Genomic DNA, 25,732 nt, shown 5'->3' on the forward strand with positions numbered 1-25,732 from the left:
CGTACGAGAGATGCTCCAACCCCTCAGCATCTCTGTGGCCTCCGCTGGGCCCCCTCCAGCAGCTGCTTGTCCCAGCAGTGCTTCCCCACTCCCTCGCGCGGGGTCCGCAGCCCGGCCGCGCTCCCGCCGCCGCTCCCGCTCCCGGTGCCGCTCCCCGCGGGGGCCGCGCCGGCCCCGCCCCCGCCCCGCCCCCCGGGCCCCGGCCGCGCCCCGCGCGCGTGCGCCGCCCGCCGCCGCCGCGCAGGCGCCGTGGGGGCGGGCAGAGGGTCCGGAGCGGGACCGGCGCGGCGGCCGCTCCCGGCGTCGTTCGCAGCGGGGCCCCGGCGCGGCCAGGGGGATGCGCCTCCGCCCGGCCCGGACAAGGGGAAGCGGGCGGAGCGACGCCGCGCGCCAGGCCGGGCTCCGGGCTGCCCGCCGCCGCTCGTCCCGCAGCCCCGCGGCCGCGGAGCTCGGGGAGCGCCGCTGACCGGAGTCGCCCGCTCGGGCCCGGCTGGCCCCGCGGCGAGGGAGGGAGGGGGCGCGCAGGTAGCGGGGCGACCGCACCCCGGCCCCAGCCCCCGTAGGGGCGGGGGCCGTCGGGGCGGCCCGGCCTCCCCCCCGCCCTCCCTTCCCCCGGCGCCCGCGGGTGGGATGGTGATGGTGCAGCCGCCCGCAGCCCCCGAGCCGGGCCGGGGCCGCCCTCCGCAGGGGCTGAGGGGATGAGCCGTGCCCCGCCGGGGGGTCGCTAGCGGAAGGATGACCACTCCCGCCCTGCTGCCGCTCTCCGGGCGGAGGCTGCCCCCGCTGAACCTGGGGGCCTCCGCCTTCCCGCACCACAGGGCTACCTTGAGACTCTCCGAAAAATTTATCCTGCTCCTTATTCTTAGTGCCTTCATCACCCTGTGCTTCGGGGCGTTCTTCTTCCTCCCCGACTCCTCGAAGCACAAGCGCTTTGACCTGGGCTTGGAGGATGTGCTCATTCCCCACGTGGACACCAGCAAAGGGGGCAAGAACCTCGGCGGCTTCCTTATCCACGGGCAAGGGCACGACGAGCACCGGCACAGGTGGGTGCCTCGCTCGCCGGGAAGGGAGCGGGACTGGGTGACAGGGAGATCCCTTAAAATAGGTCCTTTCCCGTACTGCTGTCCCTCCTCTCAGCGACATCCTCGTGTCTTCCCAACGTGTATCAACTTCTGAGCGCTAGCCTTGCGTCCTCCAGCTGCCATATGTAGCTGTGGCTCCGTGTGTCCTTTCCCAGTGTGAATTTAGCCTTCTGGCGAGTGAGAGCTTGGAGGGCAAATACGAGGTGTCCTCCGGTGACTGATTTATTTTCTCACCCTAGCCAATTCCATGCATCAGCCATGGAAAGGAGGGGGTTAAGTTATGGCATTTGTGGAGACAGTATAAGTGACTGAAAAACTGCTGCATCTCGTTCATAGCTATTATGTACTTACTCAAAACAGCTGCTTGTTGCTGAATAGTGCACAAGAACTTTGATCTGCAAGAGACTTAATGCTGTGATCCAGAGGCTGTCAGCCTGTGATGTGCAGGACACAGAACTAGTGCAGGTGGCACAATTGCCTTTTTCTGGCCCTTAAAATCACTTGCTTTAGTGTTAATCCAGACGATTGAAGGTGCCGGTGGCTGAGTTTCCTTAATTGTATTTGCCAGCGTAAAGAAATTACAGATAAAATAAGAGTATCAGGGGTGGATATGCTGTATCAACAGCTTTTTGGGGCCACCTAAAGCTTTGTGTGGTGCAAGCCTCTAAATGTTCGGGACTGGATGTGAAGTTAAGCATTCAAAACGAAGGTGAAAAACCTTAAATGATGACTATACAGTATATTTGCTTCTAACATACTTCAGTTGCCTAAATCCTACCCTGCTGCCTGGATCTTAGTGAGGCTGACAGATCTCTCGTCACTGTCAAATATGTGTTAAAATATGATGATGGGTGATAAAATGCCTGCTTTTCCATACTCAGATTAGTAATACAGGGAATTTTAAAGGAAGGTTACTTATGCTGATAGTGTTCCTTTAAAAACAGCTTAAAATATATCTCATTGGCATAAGAATAATTTAAAGGTTATTTGTATGAGATTAAAAGGAGAGGGTTTAATTTACTTCTCTTTATTAATCTGTTATGAGTTATAAAGAATATGTGAATATTATGGTATTTTTCCTTAAGGCATTTTTGCTGTTGGATGTCTTGGGGCACTTAACATGAGCCCTTTCTCCCTATCTGAAAGGGCACGGGTACTTAATATTTAACAAGGACTTATTTTGTCTATGATGTTAATTGCTGGTGTGGTTAAACGCTGCAGTAAACATAGGTTTAGACAGTCTCTAATATGCCTTTGAAGTTCTTTTCTTTCACTGTGTGAGTTTAATTTTTTGTATGTGTGATCTTATTTCTTAGCTTCCCCAGTCCCTGTGGCACATGCAGTCAAAATCAGTTTCTAAAATATAGGACAGATGAAACAAAAAGGAGAGTTCAGAAATGTTCAAAACTGCAGCTGTGGCTGTTGTACCTTGTGTTGCCCAGTAGATGGGCTGTAGAAAAAAGGAGTCTGTTGGTAGTGATAGTTCATATGAATCCTTTCCAGGTTTCCTCTTTTAGTTACTGAGGCCACAGCTTTAGGAATGAGGTACATACTTTTTTTGTCTGTCACGTGTAGATAAGCAGTAGCTTACAACTGTCAGAGCTAAACGCATTTTGGTTGTTTGGGATCTGTTCTTAAAAAACGTGGTTATCCTGACATCTGTTAACTGTCCTATGGTTCCTGTACTGCTATGAATGTGTGTTCCTCTCGCCTGCCCTCCATCCAAAATTTCCCTGTCACGTTCATTTTTTGAGTTCTTATTTGAGCAAGAATAATTATTATTCCTGTTGTTTTAGCTTTGCAAACCAGGCGTATCTTAACTACTTAAAAAGCCTGCCTGCTTAACCTGCTTGTAAGACCCTTGTGTGAATGTCACAATATGCATTGTGAAGCAAGGTTATGTGCTTTTGTGCTTTGTTTTTGAAGCAACTGCTTTGGCTGGTTACCACATAGTTTTATCAATGGGCTATTTGCCATCAGCTTGGAGCTGATGTGGTTGTTTACCATAATGGAAAACTGCCATTTTTGTTGCCAAGTTCTTGCTCCTGGATTGCAGGGACGTTGACAGATGATATTTTGAGAAAGTGTAGGATCTTCAGTGGTGAGCTCTAGATTACTTGTTGTCTCAGTTTGGGATGGAAAAATTTGTTCTGCTTACTATCAAGGGGCAAAGTCAAGCATCAGCTACTTTATAAGTGTTGGTTTTTGGGGAAGGCAGAGGAGTTATGGTACCAAAGGTCAAGAGAAATTAACGTAATCCTAATATGAAGGAGGATGCAGTCTAAAATGTGAAGTGTGAGGATGGATTGGCAAACTGTATCTCCAGAAACTGAGGGGCTTCAGAACTAATTGGCTCAAAGGTCATTCATATGAAGTATACACTTGATTATGAAATGATGGGTGTTTTGATTTAGTCACTAAAAAAAGAAAGTGTTTCTTCTGTGAATGGTGGTATTGATGCCTATCGAATGATAAAACACACATCACATTATACTGCTCCCTTAGTATATAATATTTTAATGCTCATTTTGCCCCACTCAAATTTTTAGTTTTGTAGGCTGCTGGAAAATATTTGTATTCCTGTCTTCTAGAAAAATGCAGCAGTGATGTAGGTAGAAAATCATTTCACAATCATGCTTTAGTGTTGGGTGTGCAAACAATGGTTCCCACTGGACTTCTCTGTATTCCTTGCATTGCTTTCCCACCTCTTCCCCTGGGCACCCTTGACATTCTTGAGTGCTTTTATTTTTATTGTTACAGTGGTTACCCCTTGCTGACATTAACTTTACATCTTCCATTAAATTGTTTTCTTTACTGCTCCTGTCCCTCTTTTGTTTTCCCCTTCCAAACAGAAAAAAAGGGTGGGGGGGAAGCCCTACTCCCTTCTTGATGGTCTTAAATATTTATTCAAGAGTTACAGTGTTCTTGCCTATCTCTAGAGAAAAACACATTTTTTCTAAGAAGATGGTTAAAATCTGGGGTAAAACTGCAGTTTATGTTTGGGAAATGGATGGGCTGTATTGCAAGGTAATACTCACTTCCAGCTGTTCATTTGATCTGTAAGCTCTTCCTGCAGGGTAGTACGTGAGGAATGAGTGAATAATGTTGGGAAGGTGTACCACAAATTTTTGCCTTTGAGAGGAGGGAGAGTGGAAAAGATTAGTCCAGGACTTAGGAAGATATGTGCATACACACACTTTTAAAAAATCAATTTAATTTCCTGAAGATGAATTTCTTTCCATTTCAAATAGGATATTGCAGAGATTCTGGAATGAGAGCTGCATGGTTTTGAAGACACATCTTGCCAAACGAACTTGTGTAGCATCCAAAATTTGTTACATGATTTCAGATAACTGTAATTTTCCCCAAACTTCTGCATCTCTTGCCACAAAAAATACTTAAGGTGTTTCTTACTAACCAGTTACTTTTCAAGTATATGGTATTTCATTCTTCAGTACCAGATCTAAAAGATAGCTCTGGAAGTAAACCAAAACATTCTTACAGCTTCTTTGCATCTAATGTAAATGAGTGAGAATGCAAATGCCCTGTAATCTCCTTGATTTCTCAGATTTTTTAAAAATAAGATTATCTGCAATATGAAAATTGAGAAGACTTGTTTCTTTAATGATGTGTCAAAGCAGCTGCTCTTTGTATTACTTGACAAAAGCTAAGGCCATTTCTGTGGCGGAAGTACATTAATCCTAGAGGCAATAGATAATGTAATTTTATGAGCTCAGGGCTACTTTGTAACTCCTGTTGGGCCAATAGTTCAGTCCTTCAGAACTTGTGAAGATGTCTCTTCAGCTGCTGAATTCCTATGTGTCCCTTCAAGTCAAAATTTGTGGTTTAAAAAAACAAACCCACCCAACCCTCAAGTCATCAGGTTGACAGCAGCTGCTGCTAATATAAGTGACCGCCTCAATGGCCTTGGCCTCTGTGGGGCAGTGGGTATAGATCAGTTTAAATCATGCTTTTGACTTTTTGTTTCTGGAAAGCTGGGGAATATTGACTGCTGTATTATGCAAAGATGGAAGCTCTGCAGTCTGATATGATGAGCTGTGGGTCAGCAGCTGTATGGCAAAAGCCTAAAAGTGCTCTTCTGTTGCTCAGTATGTGGTTGTAGCAGCTGCTGCCTCTACCCTTAGGGAGTGAAAGTAACAAAAATTAATCTGAGATGCTTTTGGTCTTAATTTCTTCTTCTAATTTCTGCTTTAAAAAAAAAAAACCATGAAAAGCTTAATATGCTTCTTTTGAATTCCTTTATCTTTTCTCATCTATATGACTTAATTAGCCATAGAAAAAGTGGGCAGAAGAGATAATTTAGCTTCTATTACTCAGTGGGATCAGTGTCTGCTGTCATCCTCTGCCATGCCATCAAGTATAAAAGTGCATAAAACTCTTTGCTCTTCCTTTCCAACTTTACTTGAGACACACTTCATTAATGTAATTGAGAGTATTTGCTATTGTGATTCAGGCAACCTGTTTTTTCCCCTTAAAAATCAAGAGCCACTCTAGTGTCTGTGCCCCAACTCCTACTCCATTCAGTTTTTCAGTGCATGAGATCGAGCCTGTCTTCAGAGCAGACTCCCCACAATCTCTCTGGAATGTGGGCGCTGATGTTAAGCTGAGATGCTCGATCTAGAAGCAAGAATTTTCTGGAGTGCAACATGCAGGAAATGCAGGTCCTCATGGTGACGCCTTTGGTGCCAAAGAGGGCAGGATAGTGCATTCCAAGTCAGGGTTCAGAAACATCTTGTATGTTCAGTGCAAAGTTGAGGTAAATGTCTGGCGTCAGTCTTCAGCTGCTGAAGCTTTTGCAAGAGCACTGACCCTCTTTAAATAAAGACTTTTCTCAGCTGGAGTTTTTAGTAGCCACATGTTATTCTTTTCTCTGGAGCCCCTGTTGAGAAGAGACTTGAGAGATGATGCTGGTACTTGAAGAATTATGGGAGTTTGATGTCCCACATTATAACCTTAAACTTAATTGTGATTTTTCCTGAAGTTGCTCTGGACAGTGGGAGAGGTGCCCTCTTGGATTATTTCTAAGGTTCTGCTGAAATTAGCGCTTTATGTTGTAGGCTGAGAAGTGCTTTCAACTTTGAAATACAAAATGCAAATTCTAGACCATCTGTTTAGATGTCCTCCCTCCTCCCCCCCCCCCCATCTGCTGAACAGCCTACATCATATGTAGAGTGCTGCTTTCTTCATGTTCTCTTGCTGTACTCCAGTTTGTCAAAGTATTTCCTGTATTATGAAGGAGAGGAGTTGAGTGCTGGTGTTCTCCAGTTCTTACCCTTTCCAGTTAAAAAAAAAAAAAAAAAGCTTTAACTTGTTGGTTTTCTGCATGATCTACACTTCGTCTACATGCTGGAAAACAATCAGGCGTGGGAAAACTGCAGAAAGCCTGCTGGCTGGATTTAGGCCAGCTAGTGGGTGGGAGGCAGTAGCAATTTGGTTCATTTGGAGTTTTGTAGATTAAAATCTCGAAAGAACTTTAGCATAAATGTGGGTTGCTTGATGATGGTAGCAGTGTAGGCAATAGTAAGCAGTATGGCTAGTTGTGGGCATACTGCACTACAAGAGTTCCCCCATCTTCTGATCCTTTCAGTTTCATGTAGCAAATACAAACATCTCAATCCTACTCAGTTTGTTCTGAGTTATGGGTTTTTTCTTCCTTACAACAAATATTAGCAAACTTGTAATTCGTTTTACATACGTGTGGTATGTGTACATGTTTTCATAACAATTGAACTGAGACTGAATATGGGCAAAGAGGAGGAATTTTGTAATGCCTTTCTTCTTATGTCCATCCCTAAGAAGCCTGTAAAATTCAAAACGTGGTCAGTGACTTTATTCCACCATCCTTCACTTTTAATTATTGCAGTTCTTGATATTGAGAGAAGTCTGGTCTCATGGGTGGGCAGCTGTTTCTCACAGTCGTTATTCAGGCTAACAGAGTAGGAACTTGGAGACGTGTGTTTGGGTATAGCTTGTGGGATTTGTTCTTTTCCCTTCATTTTCAGATGCAGGCTCGAGTGAGTGCTATGATCTGTCTTAATTCAGTAACTAGATTATCACTTTTTTACTGAAATTCAGAGTTCTCGTGCAAGTAAACTGTGGTGAGAGGGGTGTTCAACAGGCCAACAGGCCAGTAAGGGGCAAGAAAGGGAGAAAATAAATGCTTTTTCCTGCTGCCTCAAACCTTGAAATAAAAAGTCTGAAGGCTCCAAATATCCTGTATGACTGTAACTGGTTTATTTAGAGTGAATACATGGAGGGGAAGATTGGGAAAGGTTTTTGTGACTAAGTTCTTGTCATATGTTTGCTCATAAAATTTGTAGGCTTTTGATTCCTTGTGTCTTTATGTTGACTGATGTAGTGCCCTGTATAGAGCAAATTATGTAACTTCATCCATTCACTCAAGGATGTGGAAATTCTGTATTATTTTTGAGATCTACAGGTACTAAATGATAAATAATAAGGGAGATAGCTGTTCCTAGTAGCTTCCATTCCTGCCATTTTTATTTTTTTGAGTACCTAACCAGATACACTGGAGTTTCTAAAACAAACAAACAAAAAAGTTGAGAAGATAGGTTAATAAGTAACCAGTAATATTCTTTTGTTACCTAGAGACTGCTTTTTGAAGGTCTTTTTGGCCTTGTCTCCGAAGCAAACAAAGTTTATGTGAACATGCTATGGACACATTGTAGCTCTCACTGATCCTTCTCTGTTCTCTACTCCCTCTTTTTCCCTGATCGATCAGTAGCAAAGGGTGACCTGTTAAAATAAGTACATTTCTGGTGACCTGTTAAAATAAGTACATTTCTGTATCTTGTGTGTATCCTGGTGCTGAGGGAAAGACCTTAATTGGGAACAGTGCTGAAGGAAGGATCACAGACCCCAAGAGTAGTTTGTGATACTTGTTCTGCTGCTAGTCAGTCTGCACAAGTGTAATTTTGAACCAGCCACAGCACGTGTCCTCTGTTCTCCACTGATAGAGAAGGGTGGTTGGAAATGAATGCTGTGGCAGGGAAGACCTGGCTTTTGTGGGATAGCAGTAGCAATGGGGTGTGTTTACTGAGGTGATAGAAAACATTGGGACAGAAAGCTAAAGGCCATTGATGTTTGAAATACAGGGGTGTGTTAATTCTGCTTCTCAGAGGATTTATTTGCCCAAACATTGAATCATATTTGTCATTCTGTCTTGCTGCCTTTGTTCTTTTAAATATTCTTATGATGCACACCTATGAACTGGATTACCTTGTATTCAGGACCAGTTTAGTTAATGTTTTACATGCTCTGTTACTTGTTAGTTACCTCTTAACCCACCAGAGGATTTTGTGCTTCCCCAGCTCCTTGCAGTAGCACTGTCATTGCAGCTTACAGTGGACAGCTAGCTATTTTCTGTGATTCTATTTGAGAGAGCAAGTTTGAGGTTTTCACTTGGCTTAACATTATGTAATCTGATCAGTATGGCATGAGCAAAATTACAGTTTTAAGGGAGTGCATGTGACGAAAGTATTTTCTTGCTATATAAAGCTTTAAGAGCTCCTCAATGAGATTACTTTGTGTCTGTTAACACCAGCATGCAGAAATGTCAATTTTCACAGAATCCTAGAATGGTTTGGGTTGGAAGGTACCTGAAAGAACATCAATTACTAGCCCACCTGCCAAAAGCAGGGACACCTTCCACTAAACCAGGTTGCACAAAGCCCCATACAGCCTGGCCCTGAACACTTCCAGGGATGGGACATCCAAAGCTTCCCTGGACAACTTGTTCCAGTGCCTCATCACCCTCATGGTAAAAAATTTCTTCCTAACATCTAATCTAAACCTTTTTCAGTTTAAGGCCATTTTCCTTTATTCTATCACTACATGCCCTTGTAAAAAGTCCCTCCAGCTTTTTTTGTAGGACCCTTTTTGGTACTGGAAGGCTGCTAGAAGGTCTCCATGGAGTTCTCTCCAGGCTGAATCAACCCCAGCTTTCTCAGCCTGTCTTCATAAAGAGGTGCTCCAGCTTTTTCTGTATGCTAGTAGCCAGCTGGAAGTCTTTTGCCAGATGACATTTATCTCATCTGAGTTTTAGCACTGTTTGCAGGCCAGCCATGCATCTGAAGCTTGCACAGAGAAGCTGCATAAGTGGTTTCTCAGTAATTTGTTATCATATCTCTCTGTGACCTGCTGACATGTTTTAAGGCTGATGTGTATCATCAAGCCACTTACGAGCAGGTGACCATCAGTGGTAAATCAAACTAATCCAATTTACTTTTTATTGGATCAACCTGAGTGTACTTACAAAGGGTGAGAAAACCATCATCTGTGGGAGCGGTCTATCCCTTAAACCCTGCAGTGGGAATGGGAAGATCACATCTCCTTGCTTTGACTATCCTGCTGGATAAACAAACTTGTGGTGAATATATTGGATTCTATTCCTGTTTTAGGTTTGTTGGCTGGTAAGAATAGCTTACAGCCGTGTGCTGTTTCCTCAGCAGATTTTTCTGGGTATGTTGCTATCTTTACAAATGTATTGCATTTTGAGTGCTATTTGCTGTTTTCCCAGTGCAAGTTACAGGATCTGCTTTTGCTCCAGAATACTTGCATCCTTTCTGCAGTATATTTAGAAAATCATAATCTAGAGCTGACTTTCTGGACCACAAACTTCCTGTTTGTTTTCACCACTTTTATGAAATAAAATTTGCTGTATGCTTTAAACACAAAACTTGAAAAAAGACCTGCCACTCTTTTGGCTTGTTTGAGATGGCAGTAGTGGGAAAGATGCTTAGAGAAGAGGGAAGTTATTTTTCTGGTTAAGCTAAAATATTTCTCCCCCCTTCCCTTTTTCTTTCTCACAGAAAGAAAGTATTTTGCCTTGAAAAAAGGATAGCATGAACTAGTTTGAATCAGAGCCATGTTTCTAGTGACCTTTTAAATCTCTTAATCAGTTTTATCTTGGAAACACTGATGACTATTTAATTCTAAACTTAATAATTGCAGATGATGCAAGCATGTGTCTGTTTTTTCAGTACTGTAATCACACATCCTTAGTTTCCTAAAGGCATCTGTTCTGTTGTCACTGGCTTCTATTTGAGTGGAAAGTGTTCTCCAAGTTATTAAGTGACACATGTAGTGAATTCTGAATTGCAGTGCATGGAGTTCTGGGGAAGAAAATATTGCAGAGGTGTAAGAGGCTCTTTGCATCATCGAGTTACAAGGGGTATTCTGGAAATTCACATTTCTAATTTGTGAATAATTCCAGCTTCTACAGACAGTGGGATCCATGACAAAATATTAATGTGTCTGTGATATAGCCATTTTGTAATAAATAGACAAAACCAGAACAAATGTGCAATAATGCAAGCAATTAAACAAAATTTTAACTTCAGTTTTGTCACTGTCTTGCACAAAATTATTTAAACTGGTTGTTACTCTGAGCTGTTCTGATTTAGATACTTAAAAACAGTCAAGCTGGATCTGCTAATTGTTATACTCATTAAATTGGTCCAGATCCATGCAGTGAAAAGTGCAAAGAGTTTCACTGTTACACCCGTTTTTATGTGAAATGAGTTACTTTTTCACACTGCAGATGCTGGAAGGGAACTTAAATGCTCTTCAGTAGCTGTCACGCTGGTAACTAAGAATTTTTGTAGTTTTATATCATGTCTGGGAGCTTTGTCCTTCTGAGGGTCTGATACCTATGGAAGGATACCAAGGTATCTGTGTATGTGATACCTATAAACTGCCCAGTGAGGTTGATAGTCAGTTGTCACTGCCATCGTTTAAGTACTTGAATGTGGAACTTCAAAGCCAATGGCTAAGGAGATGACTGATATTCTACTGGCAGTTTTTATGAATAACTTCTGTATAAACTTGGTTCAGCATTTTCTTGAAGTGATATTGGTGAACATGGTGATTGGAAAAAATACAAAGTTGTATTGTTAACCAAAGGAAGCTCTTTTGTGAAAACAAGACCAAAATCCACTCAAATCCCTACTCAAAACCAAATAAGAAACCCTGACATCACCCCATCATTCTTGGTATTCCTTAATGTGAAAAAGATCCCGGGTTCTTTTCCAGCAGTGTTTTTTTGTTGTTCTTTCTGACTGGCTTTTACTTAGCCCCATGCTGGCGTTGCAGTATTTGGCAGCTGCTTGCTGGCCAGAGTAGGCAGTGGGAGCAGTTTATTGACTCACAAAACCAAATGCCTAATGGTGACTTTGTTCTTGTGTGTGTGGTGAAACAATGAAATTTTTGTGATTGTGTTATAAACACTGCATGTGAGCCCCAGGTCCTTGGTTTGGTCTGTGTTTTATACATCTGTAGTCTTTTGATATGTTTGTTTTGATTTCCATAAATCACTTGAGCACTTATTTTATTCAGATGGATTTGCTATTGCAGTTAAGCATTGTCGTTTGCTTGACACCCCGTCTTCCCTGTTCAGATGTAATTTTCTCAGAATAGCATCTGGCCATCACACTACAGTGGGACTAGATCATCTCATCTACTGCTGTTACAAAGAAAAATGAGGCTTGACATATTCGTGTCAATTTGGCAAGATGCCTGAACCATTAGGCTCAATGAAATATGTGACATTTCAAGTGGTAATGTAACCTGCAGGAACACTTGCAGGAGAAACTTGAGGCAGTGCAAAGAAAATGCCACCCTTACTTGGGCTGGGAGGTTCAGATACTGACACAAGCCACCTGATCAATACCCGTCACAAGGCTGTGGTTTAGTCCATTAAGATACTTCATTTTGGTAAAAATTTTTCAATCTCTAGAATTTGGTGGTGGTGGTGATCCTGGGAAAATTTAAAGTGCCTTTTGAGTTTAAAAGGAAAAAAAAAAATCCAAGGAAACATCTATGGAGCTTCCTTTCATACAGTAGCAAGCAACCGACTAGCAACCAGCCTAAACTCCGAAGCAGTGTGTGTAACTTTAGAGTCAGTTGTAATTATTTCTAGCAAATTTGTTTTGAACTTTCATGGATCCATAGTGTGGAATTTTTAGAAAAAAAGCAAGCTGTGTAATATTGTCTAGTATTTTACTAAATAGAAAATATATGGAAGCATAAAAAATTTTAGGTATTCCTTAAATACAATACTTAGCAAATTCATTTTTCTATATCTGAATTCTTTTAAGAGGAAGAAATTCTGGAGCCTGTACAGACTGTAAGTAGAGTTCTTCCAAGCTGTCTTGAAAAATTGCCTTAAACTCCATCAGCCATAACCTTACTCTTTCCAGCTTTAAAGTGTATTTAGTAATGCTTAAAATAGAATGCCTTTTGAGATTTAGAAACTCTTATATTTACCTCAAACTATTCAAACACATTTGTGGCAGATGGTTTTTGGTTTTGTATTTAATTTTCAGTTTCTGCTCTACCTTTCCTTTTTATAGAATTGTTCACTTATTTTTAGCAATTTGACCCTACTGTTTTCAGTTCTGTGCTCAACACTTGAAATAAAACAGGGCAGTAAAAGTGGCAAGGGCCATCCAATGGCTCTCTAGTCCAGGACTTCTAAAACAGCAGCATCATCTTCTATGCTCTGTAGAGATGGAAAAGCTGGGAAGGGAGGAAAGGATGGGAGGAGCTGGATTGAAGTGTAACCCGGAAATTTTTTTTATATTCCTTTATACCATGCTGTATTTCACAGCACAGCCTTTGCCCCCACCTTTTTCCTACAAAGGCAGGTGTGGCCCTGAAATGTGTTGTGGTGATGGATGGGCAATACTGCCTCTTATTAACCTGTTAATAATGACTGAACTTTAATTATGAGAAGAAAGAATGAGTAAAAGCCTCCATAAAACTAAAGAAATCCTCAAGAAAGGAAGGCACATTAGGCTTTGACAGCCATCCTAAATACCATGTTTTGTGTTATTTATTTTTCCCCATACCTTTTTTCTGGAATCCAAAGTGGTAAGGACTGATGGTGACATAATATTTATAGCGGAGGGAATAAAACTTCCATTTCCTAGTCTGAGTGCTTGATTTTGTGGCATCTTTACTTTAGGGGTGGAAAGAACTTCCAGCTAATGTTATCTTCCACATAATATTACGTGGGCTGGGCTGCAAGGATATGACCTTTTGCCACACTATTAGTTTTGAGAAATAGAGTCTGTCTTTAAAATTGCCATGGGTGAGTGTTCGGCATCATCTACCAAGCACAGAGGTTCTTCAAGCAGGAGATTCACAGCAATCATTTACTGGCTCATGCAGAGAGCCTAGCCAGTTAGGCAGTTTACTCTGGATTAATGTGCTTACCCACTCAAGGACTCCCTGCTGGCCTGGAAGGTATAAGGTAGGAAAGTATCAGCCTCCTTTGATCTTGGAGTGGGTTGATTCTTGATCTTGCTGAGTCGGCAAATTCCAGTTCCACTTTTTTCTCAGCTTTTATGCCTTTTTGAGGTAGTATTTTTCTCTTGAATTAAGTTAATGTCTCATCAATTACACTCTTTTTCTTATCCTTTGTGGCTTATAGCTATGAGAGAATCCTCTTAAAAGGTACCAGTTTATTTTTGGAGGAGCTCAGCCCAAGCTCACACTGGGTTTTTGGGTTATAAAAGAGTTGAATTCTTGGTTTGGTGATCTTGGGACTGTGTGCTTGTTTACTCGGGACCAGTATATTTGAAACTATTAGACCTGAACTCAAAATAAACATGACTTTGATGCCAGTGAAGTAAAGGGTTGTATGTCTTTTTCCAGTTCCAAAATTTTCATTAGTCAAATCAACGGTGTTATCCTGTTTGAGTAATCTCTTTCTTAATTATTTGCTGTTATAGTGTGGATGTATTTGTTAGTGAAATGAACTCTTTTTCATGAAAGAGGTAAGAATGTTGCCATAATAATTTTAAGTAATGAAACAGATCTTAATTTAATCTTCAGGGAATCAAACATGTGACTATGACTCGCCATGAGCTGCATTTTGTTTTTGGGAATTCAGGGAGTTGTATATGGTGCATATATGGTGGAGAAGGAAGAAATTAGACTTTAAATGCTGGATGCATATGTTATTTTGTTCAGCAAATGAACAGAGGAAGATAATACTTTGTACTATGTACTGTTTCTAAAGCTCTCTGAAAAACCTAAATTTTCTATTGATGAAGACAATTCAAAGATCAAATTGCTGAGACGTTTTATACCCCCAGCTCTCTCATTGTTTTAGTTCATGTTTTGGGCTACAGTACTTCTGTGTGTTTTCTGTTTTGGTCATGTCAAACATGAGTTTGTGTCCAGGTCATCTGCTCCTGCATACATCTAAAGCCTGTATATGTAGCTTGTAAAACATGTTAGTATTAAAGTATTTTACTGATACTGGAAATACCACTGATAGCTTTAAATCAGCATTGCATTGCATTAGCTTAATCTGTTAATATTATGATAGGCTTGTGAAAAGCACACGTGGTAGTTCTAAATGTACATACTACTGAAACATTGCTCATTTGCTGTATTTTGTTTCATTTTGTGTGTCCTGACAATATTTTGATTGCAGGTATACATGAACAAAGATTTGCTCAGCAATTCCTGAAGAATGCCAAGTCATCTTTGGCTGAATTATTTGTTATGTGTTAAGAACAGTTTACACATCACAGTTAATTCTCTTGTACTTTTCCATTTTGCATTCTATTTACTGTCATGATGCTGGCATCCTTACCTTATTTATGGGTCAGTCATTCCTTAGGCTGTATCCTGGATTTTGCTAACCGAGATGGCTGTCAGTGGTGTTGTTTCCTCAGTTGGGAAGACATTTCAGTTGGGAAGGTGTCTTTTGCAGAGTGAAGCTTATAACTGATATTTTGTGCAGCTTGCTCATGGAATGGAGCAAATGAGCAAGCTCCTGCATAATTTGTGGCAATGCTGTCTATATTCTTGGAAGATATTCGGAAACTATCTGGACATGATCCTGGGCAACCAGCTCTAGGTGACCCTGCTTGAGCAGTGGGGTTGGATCAGATGACCTCCAGAGATCCCTTTCCCCCCCTCAACTTTTCTGTCATTTTGTGTTGAGGACTGTGTTCTCATCTGACATGCAAAAACCTGCTTTCCATATGCATAGATGTGCTGAGTAGTGTGAGCCTTGCATTGTTAGTTAGGTTTTTTTGAATGGGGAGTTCCTAATCTAGTGTTGCTTTTCTGGCCTTTTTGAAAAGGAAAAAACCAACATCCAGTTATCTGTCTCCTGAATCAAAATTGCATATTTTATTAGCAGTGGGGATTATTTTCATGCAGAAACTTATTAAAAGCACCTGGAAGGCTAAGTAATTTGTCACGTAGTTTTCTCTTATCCTCTGCTTTACTGACAAGATTAAAGAACTTTGGGAGTAATGAGATAGAGTTTTGCTCTGTGGAACAGTGCAGATTAGACCTTACGTCATGATTTCCAGGTATTTTGTTGCTCTATCTTTAGTTACTGTTTTGGCTGATTTGCTAAGTAGAGAGTTATAAAGCTTTTCTTTCTTTCTAACTAGTCCCAGCAGTGCTGAATAGGAGAAGAACTTGTATTTCTGTTTTAATTAATGCAGTATTACTGTTAAGTACATCCACACTGCAGTCTGTGTCATTTTATATGAAAACTTTTTGAATCACAGCATTTGTGTTATGTGTGTGTATGTATATATTTCCCCCCTGAGACAAGGACAACAGTGTTTCGCAACAGACCGTTGCTTGCAGCTCCTGTCCTGTCAGAGTTTTTCTCATGACATGTCATGTAATTCCTTCTGGAAACTATTGATAATCTGACACTGAGTTCGAACTAGATTTTTTTTTTGTTACTATTGTTGCCCTGTAATTCATCCAGTTTCTGTAAAGCAGGACTGCATTTTAAACTGCTGCCACGTAGAAGGAAGGGAGTGATCCTGCCAATCCTGCGCTGCAAGGATCTGTGTGCTTCAGACAAATCCAGTGCTGCCGCTGTGCCACAGCGAGGCGAATCGAGTAGCACTGATGCTGTGTGAGCCAGGAGGGTTGTGCACAGTGCTGTCCTGGTGGCGAGAGGAACAAGTCAGGAGAAATTGCTTTTAGACCTGGGTTTGGACAGAGCTGCACACCCCTAATACTGTTGATTCCCCATAATGAAGAGCTTGTCTCCCTTTCCAATCGGAGATCCCAGGATATTCCCCCTCCTCTTTCTCTTCAAGCTCTGCCGTACAACATTTCAGTGCATGGCTTATGGCACCATGCATGTTGAGTACTATTCTGATTTTAAACACATTGATAGACAGGTGTCAATTTACCATACAGACATATGGTAACAATTATAGGTGCAGGAGGAAGATAAATCTGAACAATGTTTGTGAACTTCCAATCAGATATTTAAAGCAATGTTGCTTCTGGGGTGTGCAAGGCAGCTTTGGCTGGGTGATTAAAATAGCATTATGGAAATGTGGTAGCTTGAATTGACAGAACATCTGTGTGAGGGTAGTCACTTCCTTAGAGCTTTGTAGGACCTGCCAGAGGGTTTCCCTTGCAGAGAAGCCTGGTACCATCTGCTTACCTGAAAGTTTGCCATCTCTGAGTCTGCATTATACACCACTTGCTACTTTTACTTTGTAACAGTCTTTCTCACTTTGTGGGTTTTTTTTTGCTGTCGGCTTACTTGGTATTTGAACAATTAAGAACTTCTAGAGTAAGACCATACTAATATCATGGTGATTGCTTTAAATTGCTAATTTTCCCCAGCTGTTTTTCTTCTATTGGTTAGAGTTTTGGTGCTTACTGCTGGAGATCAGGCTACCAAGAAGACTTAGAGTGTAAAAGGAGGGAGCTATCTTATTTACTGGGATACCCCTTTGGAACACAGACATCAGGAAGAGGACATTGCTTCAGTTAATATAGTTCTCATTTTCCGAGTATAGGGGGTGGGAAAAGGGAAGGAAGTACCTGAGTAGGAATTGGAAACTGAAGGGGAGGGGGGAGATTGAGCCAGTGCTAGCAGAGGACCTTGGTGGTGGTGAGGAGCAGCAGTTTATTTCTTTGAAAGCTGGAGATGGAAACTGCACTTGGAGCAAAATAGAAGAGGGTAGGATAACTCTGAAATAGTGCTTTTTGGTTTCCTTTGTTTTTTTCCTAAATAGAAAAAAAGATCACTGTTGTCTCTGGTGTAAGAAGAGGTATTGGCTGAATGAGATACCAGAGACTAGTCAGAGTGGCCGTGGCAAGAGGAGACATTTGGAGGAAGTTGATAGGAAGGCATAAATAAAATTTAGGATTGTAGGGAGTGACGCTGCTGGAAGAAGCAGTATCAGTAGGGTAAACTAGGGAGGAGGAAACCATAGGGCTGAGTGATGGAATAGATGATAGAACTGGGAATAGGGAATGGCCATGGATAGTAGTGGTTAATGGCCGTGTGAATTGGTGTGCAGAAAACTTGCTACTTGTACCTTGGGCTTTAGTTTAACACTCCTGAACATGCAGGTCTAAAGCACTTGAAGCTCCTTTCCTGTTCTGCTGTGTCCCCAAATGCTTAATCTTGACTATATTCTAGCCCCAACATCAGTGTTTGGGCAGTCAGCCAGTTAGGAGACCTGATTTGGCCTGAAATGATCCATAATTTTTCAGCTGGCTCAGCTCACCGCTGGCTGAATGGCTTGTTGCCCAGTCTCCTGAGTACCAGCATAAGGAGTAAGTGAGCTTGCTTTTACAGGGCCTCTAAAGCCTTGAAAAAAGAATGATTTGCACAGAGATGGTGACCAATATAAGGAATATAGGGTTATAATATCCTTTATCCGTAAACCAGTATTTCAGCTGTTACAGTTGATCATTCCAGTAATGCTGCAGTCATACACAGTCAGTCTTTAACATACTAAATCAGCAGCATGTATGAACATACAAGCATCCTTATGTGCCAGTAGACTTGTTTCTACAGAAGTGCTGGTTTTGTAGCCATAGGTGACTGGCTGTGACAATGCCAGGGGAGCTGTGTTCCTGTGCTTTATCTGGCTGGTGATCAGCAGAGGGGATCCATGCTGATGGTGTGCAACTCTTACTTACCCAGGGATATCTTCTTACCATTCCACACAGCTGAGCTTCTTGACCCCAGGCATACAGTGAAGGCAGTGTCATCACTTTTCCAGCTGAATGTTTGGTCTGCAGATGGGTCCCCTCTGAGTTTGTTAGAGAAGAGCTTCCCAAAGCTTAATCTGCAAAGGCTTGTGCATGCAGAGGTGCTGTAGGTGTTGTTTGGTTTGTCCAATTACCATTTATCTCACTGTGGTTTTTATCCAGTAGTCCTCAGTTTCCAGCAGATCCTTACTGTACTGCTGTTGGGACCTTTCACTTGTCAGTAGCTAGGTATTAATCAGCTTAAATATAATGTGCAACTGTAACTGGAGTCTCTTTTATATTTTTTGCTGCAAGCTGATATGTGTGAAACCCTGTCAAGGTATTTTCTCTTCCTCTGTGGTTTACCTAGATAGAGGATGGCAGCCTCCCGCTACTAGCTCAAATGGTGGATTCTCTTAATGATGAAAAGCTCCAGCATTTCCATTTTGAAACATGAGGATACTAAAATGATTGTCATAATTTTTAGTGATTGCTGCTGCTTCATTTTCTTAACAACCACACCCTTAGCCCCAAACACAATTCTATATGACAAATGTCTTTTGTCAGCCCATTTTCTCTTGTCTCAAGTTCTGTTCTTAAGGTGGCTGACTTGATATTTTAAAAGTCAGTAAGATATTGCTGCTCACAGTGATTAACTTTTTCTGGTTGTTATTTGAAACTAAATAAACTGTTCTTAACAAAATAAAATCAAAAATTGGGCCGATAGAGGTGTTTGCTTGTTAACTGTGCTGCTTGAAAAGTTTTCCTGGTCTGTGTTATGGTTTGCTTGGTCTTTTATCCAAAACAAGAGCAGACCAGGAGTTTTCTTCTTTCTACTGTTGTTCATCCTGGCATCACATATTTAGTGTGAAGCTTTCGGGACAAATTCTTTTCTAGTATGTCCCCTCTTGTTCTTTCGTTTTAGAACAAGCTTATAATATCTGTGTAGAATGTCACAGAAGCATCTATCCTACCAGATGTGGAGAATGAGGCTCTCCTGTTTTATTAAGCATTTAAAGCATTTCTATTAAGCACTTCCCATTGCAAGGAATCAATGCAGCTTTCACTGTGATATTCTTACACAGTGATTGCAGCAAGCTTTTGATACCTGCTGAAGGAAAGTTTTTAAGCTATAAACTTATGAAGGTAACAGGCAAGATCCTGTTTCTCTTTTGCTTAAAGATTCTCATATATTGCTGTTTCTGTATGTCAGACGAAATGTTAGAAAACTCTTCATAGCTTATTAGGCAAACAAATGTTGTTCTCAAGGGCATATACACATCAATAAATGTGCTAAAAATTCCTTTGCTTTAACATGTGCATATGCAGAAGGAAAAGAAATTTTTTCAACTGGCCAAAGCTCCTACTCAGAACTTCAGTTTCTGGAGGCTGTTATTTGGGTCCTTTCCATTACTCCTGAAGATTTTCTGCTGTGCCTCCTGGAACTTTTTTCCCTTCTGGTAGTACCATGTGCAGAAGAAGAGATTTGTAATTCTGGGGTCAAGGAAGATCAGAAATGAAGAGAGAGCAAGATATTGTGTATAATGCACATGTACGATTGCAGTTCTTCTGTTGTCGCTTTGTTCTTGTGTTTGTCCCCATATCCTCCCAAAATTCCTGTACAAATCTGAGGTTTTGAACCTAGCATCCTGTCTTGGTACAACTGTCAGGCAATGTGGGTGGTACAGAGAGTGGAGTAGCAAGTCAGTACTGTAGTGCTGAAGATGTAATGCAAGCTTCTGTAGAGCATACACTGAAGCAGTTGCGGGTGTTGTATAAAATGGAAGCCATGATTCATTTTCTTTAGGTAAAAAAATATTTTAAGAGTTATATTTTTGAAAAATCAAAAACTCCTCACTCCAAAGAACATTAAAATGTTGTGTAGTATAGTAGTTGCACATGCAACTTGTGGGTCTGCACATGCTTGAAAGGATGAAAATTAAGGTATAGCAGAAACCAGTGATATTCTTGGGGTTTAGGTGTTTAAATCTATTTTGTTTAATCTAAAAGTAACTAAATCTAACTAATTTTAGGATTCTGTTTAAAATTGGGTAGCTAAGTTAGCAACTTTTTCCCAGAAAAACTTCTATCAAAGCAGCTTTGTTTATCATTGTGAAAAGCTTGAGTTTACAAATACTCAGTTTTGTATAGAATAAAGAAAAAAAACTAATGCTTGTAAAGACTGTAGCATGGTGACCTCTGTGAAAGATGAGCTTTGAGTGATATGGAAAATGCAGTAATGCTTCAGACTTCGCAGCAACTTTTGTGATACATGCCAATTCATAGAATGTACCACTCTGATTTTCCTTCATGGCCTTGTGTTGATGGGGTTAAGTCTTTGGGGTTTTTTCCTATTGGAAATTTACTTTTGAGCAGTAGTAGTAGACTAGAAATAATATTTGAGAGCTTAATGGTGTATGTGGGAGTACTCTGGTTCCTTTTAGCTCTGCTTGAGCATATGCTTCAGTATCTGATCTGTGCCATCAACATCAGTGGGACTACCTTGTCCTATATGCAAATGTGCATATTTATAAAAATTCCTTCTTTAATAAGAAGCAGAGATGATGCATTGGTCTTGCAGGAGAACTCAGTTCGTTACTTCCTCAGTGTCACAGGATCAGCTATGTATTATTCTGCCTTTATCAAACTGTTCTTTGTATCAATAAATATTAGGGTATCCAAGGTGTTGGTCCATGCTGTCTTAGACTTGACTGTGGTGAGTAGAGTGTAAATACATTGCTATATACATGTTTAAATTTGTATAACAGCAGTGTTTCCAGTGACTTGGAGGGGTTTATAGTAGAAAATATTGTGGTTTGACATTGTTAATTGTAATGGGCTTCTGAAATTAATCCTGAACTAAAATAATCCTACTGTTTTTTGGTGGATTGAATCCCACATCAAAATAAATCTTTCATTTCCAAATGGAACTTTTTATCCAATTCTCTTGTTCAGTATTGGATTTCTTTTTCTGTTTCTTATTCCTGTAGTCTGTATGTGTTTTTCACTCCCATTTCTTGTAAAGTTCTTTCATCTTTATTACTTTTAAAAGAGAAAGTCTGTCTCATTTGGGTACTAGTTGGAAAGGAAGATCTGATGCTCCAGTCAGTATGGTGCTAGGAGACAGAAAGCTATTTAATACAGTTTTACACAGGGCAAGGTAGCACCATTCTCCTAATTCAGTTTTCTTGAGGAAACAGGAACAGATCCTAAATTTCCTGAACTTTTAGTAGACTTTTAGAGTTCTTTTTTTTAGGCATAATACTGACTCCTAAAAGATATTTTTTTTCCCTCTGTATTAGCATTGTAAGTGCTTTGACAGATTTAAGACCTTGTTCTGCAGAAGTTTAATATTCTGCACAGAAGTAATTAGTTGCAGATGTTAACTCGAGTTCCTTTAATCATCAAAAAATCTGAAATAATGCTTATTTTTGATTGTTAGTGCCTTGAGGCACATGTAGTTGTATTCTCTTTTACACTGTATAAGCAGAAGAGATACAAATGAGATGTGTTTGACAGAGCTGTAGTGATTGAAAACTCTACATTGTTGAACTTTGTGAAACTCTTGCTTTTCTAATGAAGTGGTTTTGTACCAGAATGACATAAAGATACTAAAAACTGAATGAGCTTGCTTATATCTAGTTGAAAACGTGTAATTTTGTTTGCTCACCACTAGTGAAAGTTGCATTCATTGCTGTTGTAGTCTTTAAAAAGTATTATTTTTCTTCCTGAAGTAGTTGATCTGATTCTTCTGAAAATCTGTTTCAGCTGATACTGTAACTACAAAACAAAGACGTTTCATGTAAGCTTAAAATGTTTACACAGTCTTTAGTGACCTTTCTTAGCGTTGACAAATGCCTGGCTGCTCATGTAAGTACAAGTGTAGGAGTGTTTGTAGAAAACAACTACTTTTCTTCCCTAGTAAAACTTGAGCTGACTGTACCAGCTGTGGCAGTGCTTCCTGAGCTTGGCACCTTCCTTCTTTTTTTGAGTTGGTGTTTGGGATTACATGGCTGCTGTAGACAGAGGTGAGGAACAAATGCCTTTGCTAATGGTCACACCACTTGACAGATTCTCAAAATAAGTTTTACCTATTCTGTTCATGTAAATATTCATAACATAGGAAGCAAATAATTCCCAAAGGATGATCCCTTACCTGCATGTCTTTTCTTTTTTCTTCTTCCTTCAAAGGCTATACATGTTCCACATTTGATAGTGTAATCTGTACTGTTTTGTTCTTAATTGGATGGTATGTTTTGTTCTTTTTATTATGGTAGTAAAAAAATCTTATGAGTTGTCTTTTATGTTAACATTCTTTATTAATAAAGTATTAGCATATGAAGATTCATGAAAGTCCTGGCTATGTTCCAAAATCCTATAAAAGATACCTAGGAATACTTAGTTTCCTTTTTGTTTTGCAAAGGGCTTCTATGCATAAGGGATGTGCTTCAACTCTGCACTCCCTTCTGCAAGTTCTGAGTGCCCATTCAATCTGTGTTTTTGAAATTCTCTCTAAATATATTTCCCTCAGGATTTTGCTTGTCATCATTCCAGAGCTGTTTCCATGGGCCATATCTAAATCATAAGACAAAGGACAACAATTAGGTAGAAACGGTAAAGGAGTGTAGTGGTTTGGTCCAAGATACTCATTACTGTTTACCTTCTGTGAGATAAGAATTAGGAGAAACGCAAAGCAGGCACCAATCTTGAAAGAATATAAAGAAGTTTATTAACAGACCTAAAAGAAGAAAAAAAAAATCATACCACACCTTCAGAACTCTTCTCCTCCCCCCACCTTTCTCCCTTCTCCAAGTGACAATGTAAAAAGACAACCCTTGAAACGTTCAGTCTGTTTATCGCTTCCATAACAACTTTGTTCAGTCCATTTAGGAAGAGGAGTCTTTCTTGCCCATGCTATGAAAACATTATCACAATGAGATGGCCGCCCATTTCCAAATAACTTCGTTCAGTCTATTTAGGAAGAGGAGTCTCTCTGCTCGCATGTGAGTCCCTTCCCCCAACTTGCAGCTTTCCCCACAACTGCTTTCGAGGGTCCACTCTTGAAGTTTTTTGGGGTACAATTTTAAGGTTGAGCCGTTCAGGAACAAAAGTTCTCTTCACCCACCTCTGGCAGCATTTCATCTCTAAGAACAGAGGCCTTTCTCCTTCGCTGGGAGGAAAGGGTCTTCCTCATGTTCATCTTTAGGACTGTCTCTGGGAGCATCTCTAGGAACTGAGGTTTCCTCCTTTTCCATTTGGAGCAAAAGTCCTCATCACTTCCATCTCTCCCTGTTCAAACTTCTCATCAAATTACAGCTGCTTCAGCATCTGCCTATCTCAGCGCAGGTGCTTTTGCTTACGAGTTGAACACTCCACCCCCCCATATCTTCATGAAATTACAATGGGATACTCTGATATATCATAGCTTCACAACAGAATTTCAGCTTTAAGCATCTCCTCTTTCTCTTCCCTCAGGTTTTCAGCTCTTCACAGAACTAAAAGGGTTAATCTCACCTAGGCCTTGCAGCTGGAATTTTGCTTATCGCTGTGGGTCACATGATCTCTGCTGGACAGTGGTGCAGCTTCAGCTGAATGTTGGCTGAACTGGAGAGGGGGAGCTGCCCGTCTGCCCACAGCAGGGCTGTGGGGGGGTTCCCCAGGTGGAACAGGTCCATCGACTCCAGGATGGCCGTGGCCTGGCCCAGCCTGGCCTGAGCAGGGCCTGGGCCAGGCCCGCTGGCCCCCGCACGGGGCCCGCAGCCACCTGTCCCAACACTGGAAACGAGACAGAGCTGTGAGGGGGTTTTCTATTCTTAAGTGTGGATCACAGAGGTGGTCACAACTTCAAGTGGCTTAAAGAATTGTCCATATTCAAACTGGCCAGCTGATAGGTTCTCTTAGGTCACAGAGGAAGCTGTAAGCACCCCTTAGCAAGAACATCACTTCCGGGACTATGCTTGCTAACCCATGACAAGGAGTGACAAGCAGAAGTGGCCTCTAATGACCAGCATGGAAATCTGTGAATTTAACATGCTGGACTTCTGGAAGTAGACATGTTTTTTGGGTGTTTCTAAAAGAATACATATAATAAATTACAGTTGCACAGGGAAAACAGAAAGGCAATCTGAGTTAAGTCAGTAGTTAAGTGACTTGTCTTCCTAGTGGAATTGCTGGATGAAAGGAGCACAATCAAGTTCTGAGGGCTTCTTACAGTATGGGTTAAGAAAGACTGAATTCAAAATACATGGAAACTAAGCAGATAAATTTAAGTGTAGTCAAGATCTAGAAAATGGGAAGAATGCCCAGACACTGGCAATCTGGACAATGGAGAAGTTTCCACTGCTAAACAAAAGATATGGAAGGAAGATTAAAAGTTAAATTACAGTTTATTTGCCTTGAAGGTGACACCCAGCTATTGACAAAGAAATGTCAGGGGCTGAGGTTTCGGTTTAGACAAGAGACCAGATCTTAAACAGGATCTGTGAGCTTCCATCACGGAGATGAGAAGTCCTGAGGGCAGTGATGAAGGTGGCTGAAAGCCCAGATTCTGGGTCTGAGATTTGGCTGCAAAGGAGATCAATTAGAGGCATAATTTCTTGCACAGGAGTAGAAGTAAATTTTATTTGGATAATGTTTATGTGGACTTTGTGGGAGTATTTAAGATTGAAGGAAAGTGCCTGTGTCAGTGAATTCTCTCTTCTCCCTAGCGTTGTCCAAATAAGTTGGATGATTACAGTGAGGAGGACTGGTATTCAGAGTGGTGGCCCTGCCCTTGTTGCAGACCAAGGAAGCAAGCTAGTGAAGCCTAAGCTGGTTCAAATAACAGTAAAGGAAGGGAGAAAGTAGGAAAATGAAGGAGGTCAAGAGGAAGTGTCACAGCAAGAGGAAAAAAACCCCTAAAACTAGATGGAGAGGGATAGGAGTTGAATAAGGATTCTGTCTCACATTCCTTCTGTTTGAGGAGCAATGCTCATGTCATATACTAATGTAACCACTTGCTAGAAATAAATTCTACTGTCATCTTTGTCTAAAAGAAACCATTTAAGGAATCTGTTTTTTGGGGTAATTTTCTGGGCAGTGAATCACAGAATCATAGAGTATCTTGAGTTGGAAAGGACCCACAGGGGTCATCGGGCCCACTCCTGGTACTGAGAGGACCACCCCAAGAGTCACACCAGGGGCCTGAGAGTGTTGTCCTAATGCTTCTTGAGCTCTGTCAGGCTGGGTGCTGTGACCAGTGCCCAACCACCCTCTGGGTGAAGAACCTTTTCCTGAGATCCACCCTAAACCTCCTGTGACACAACTTCAGGCCATTCCCTCGAGTCCTGTCAGTGGTCACTGTTGGGGAAGGTGAAACAGGAAAGCCTTATAAATATGATTGCCTGACAAAAGATTTTGGGAATATGAAAACTATAAGCGACATCGAAATGAAAGCCACCTTTGAGATATAAAGTCTTAGTTACTGAACAACTGAAAAACAATGGTGTGGCCGGCTGAAGGTAATCCCCTCTTGATTGAACAATACCCTCTGCTTGCAGACAGGTCCAAGGGTCAGAGCAGACCCTACTAGCTCAGCAGAAGGGGTCCAAGGAGTAGTTTTTAGGAGTTAAAATGTA

The 25,732-nt window shown here is 41.2% G+C and overlaps 1 protein-coding gene across 1 annotated transcript in view; it reads left to right on the forward strand.

Moving 5' to 3' along the window:
• The first annotated feature begins 541 nt into the window (after positions 1-541).
• Positions 542-25,732, forward strand: part of MAN1A2 (mannosidase alpha class 1A member 2) — a 136,145-nt gene continuing 110,954 nt past the window's right edge. Inside the window, exon 1 of the mRNA XM_069019054.1 lies at positions 542-1,043. Within this exon, the coding sequence (XP_068875155.1) occupies positions 736-1,043 (308 nt within the window). The 5' untranslated portion in view covers positions 542-735. The remainder of the gene's footprint in view (positions 1,044-25,732) is intronic.

This window comes from Aphelocoma coerulescens, chromosome 1, assembly GCF_041296385.1.
Source record: "Aphelocoma coerulescens isolate FSJ_1873_10779 chromosome 1, UR_Acoe_1.0, whole genome shotgun sequence".
NCBI classification, from domain to species: domain Eukaryota; kingdom Metazoa; phylum Chordata; class Aves; order Passeriformes; family Corvidae; genus Aphelocoma; species Aphelocoma coerulescens.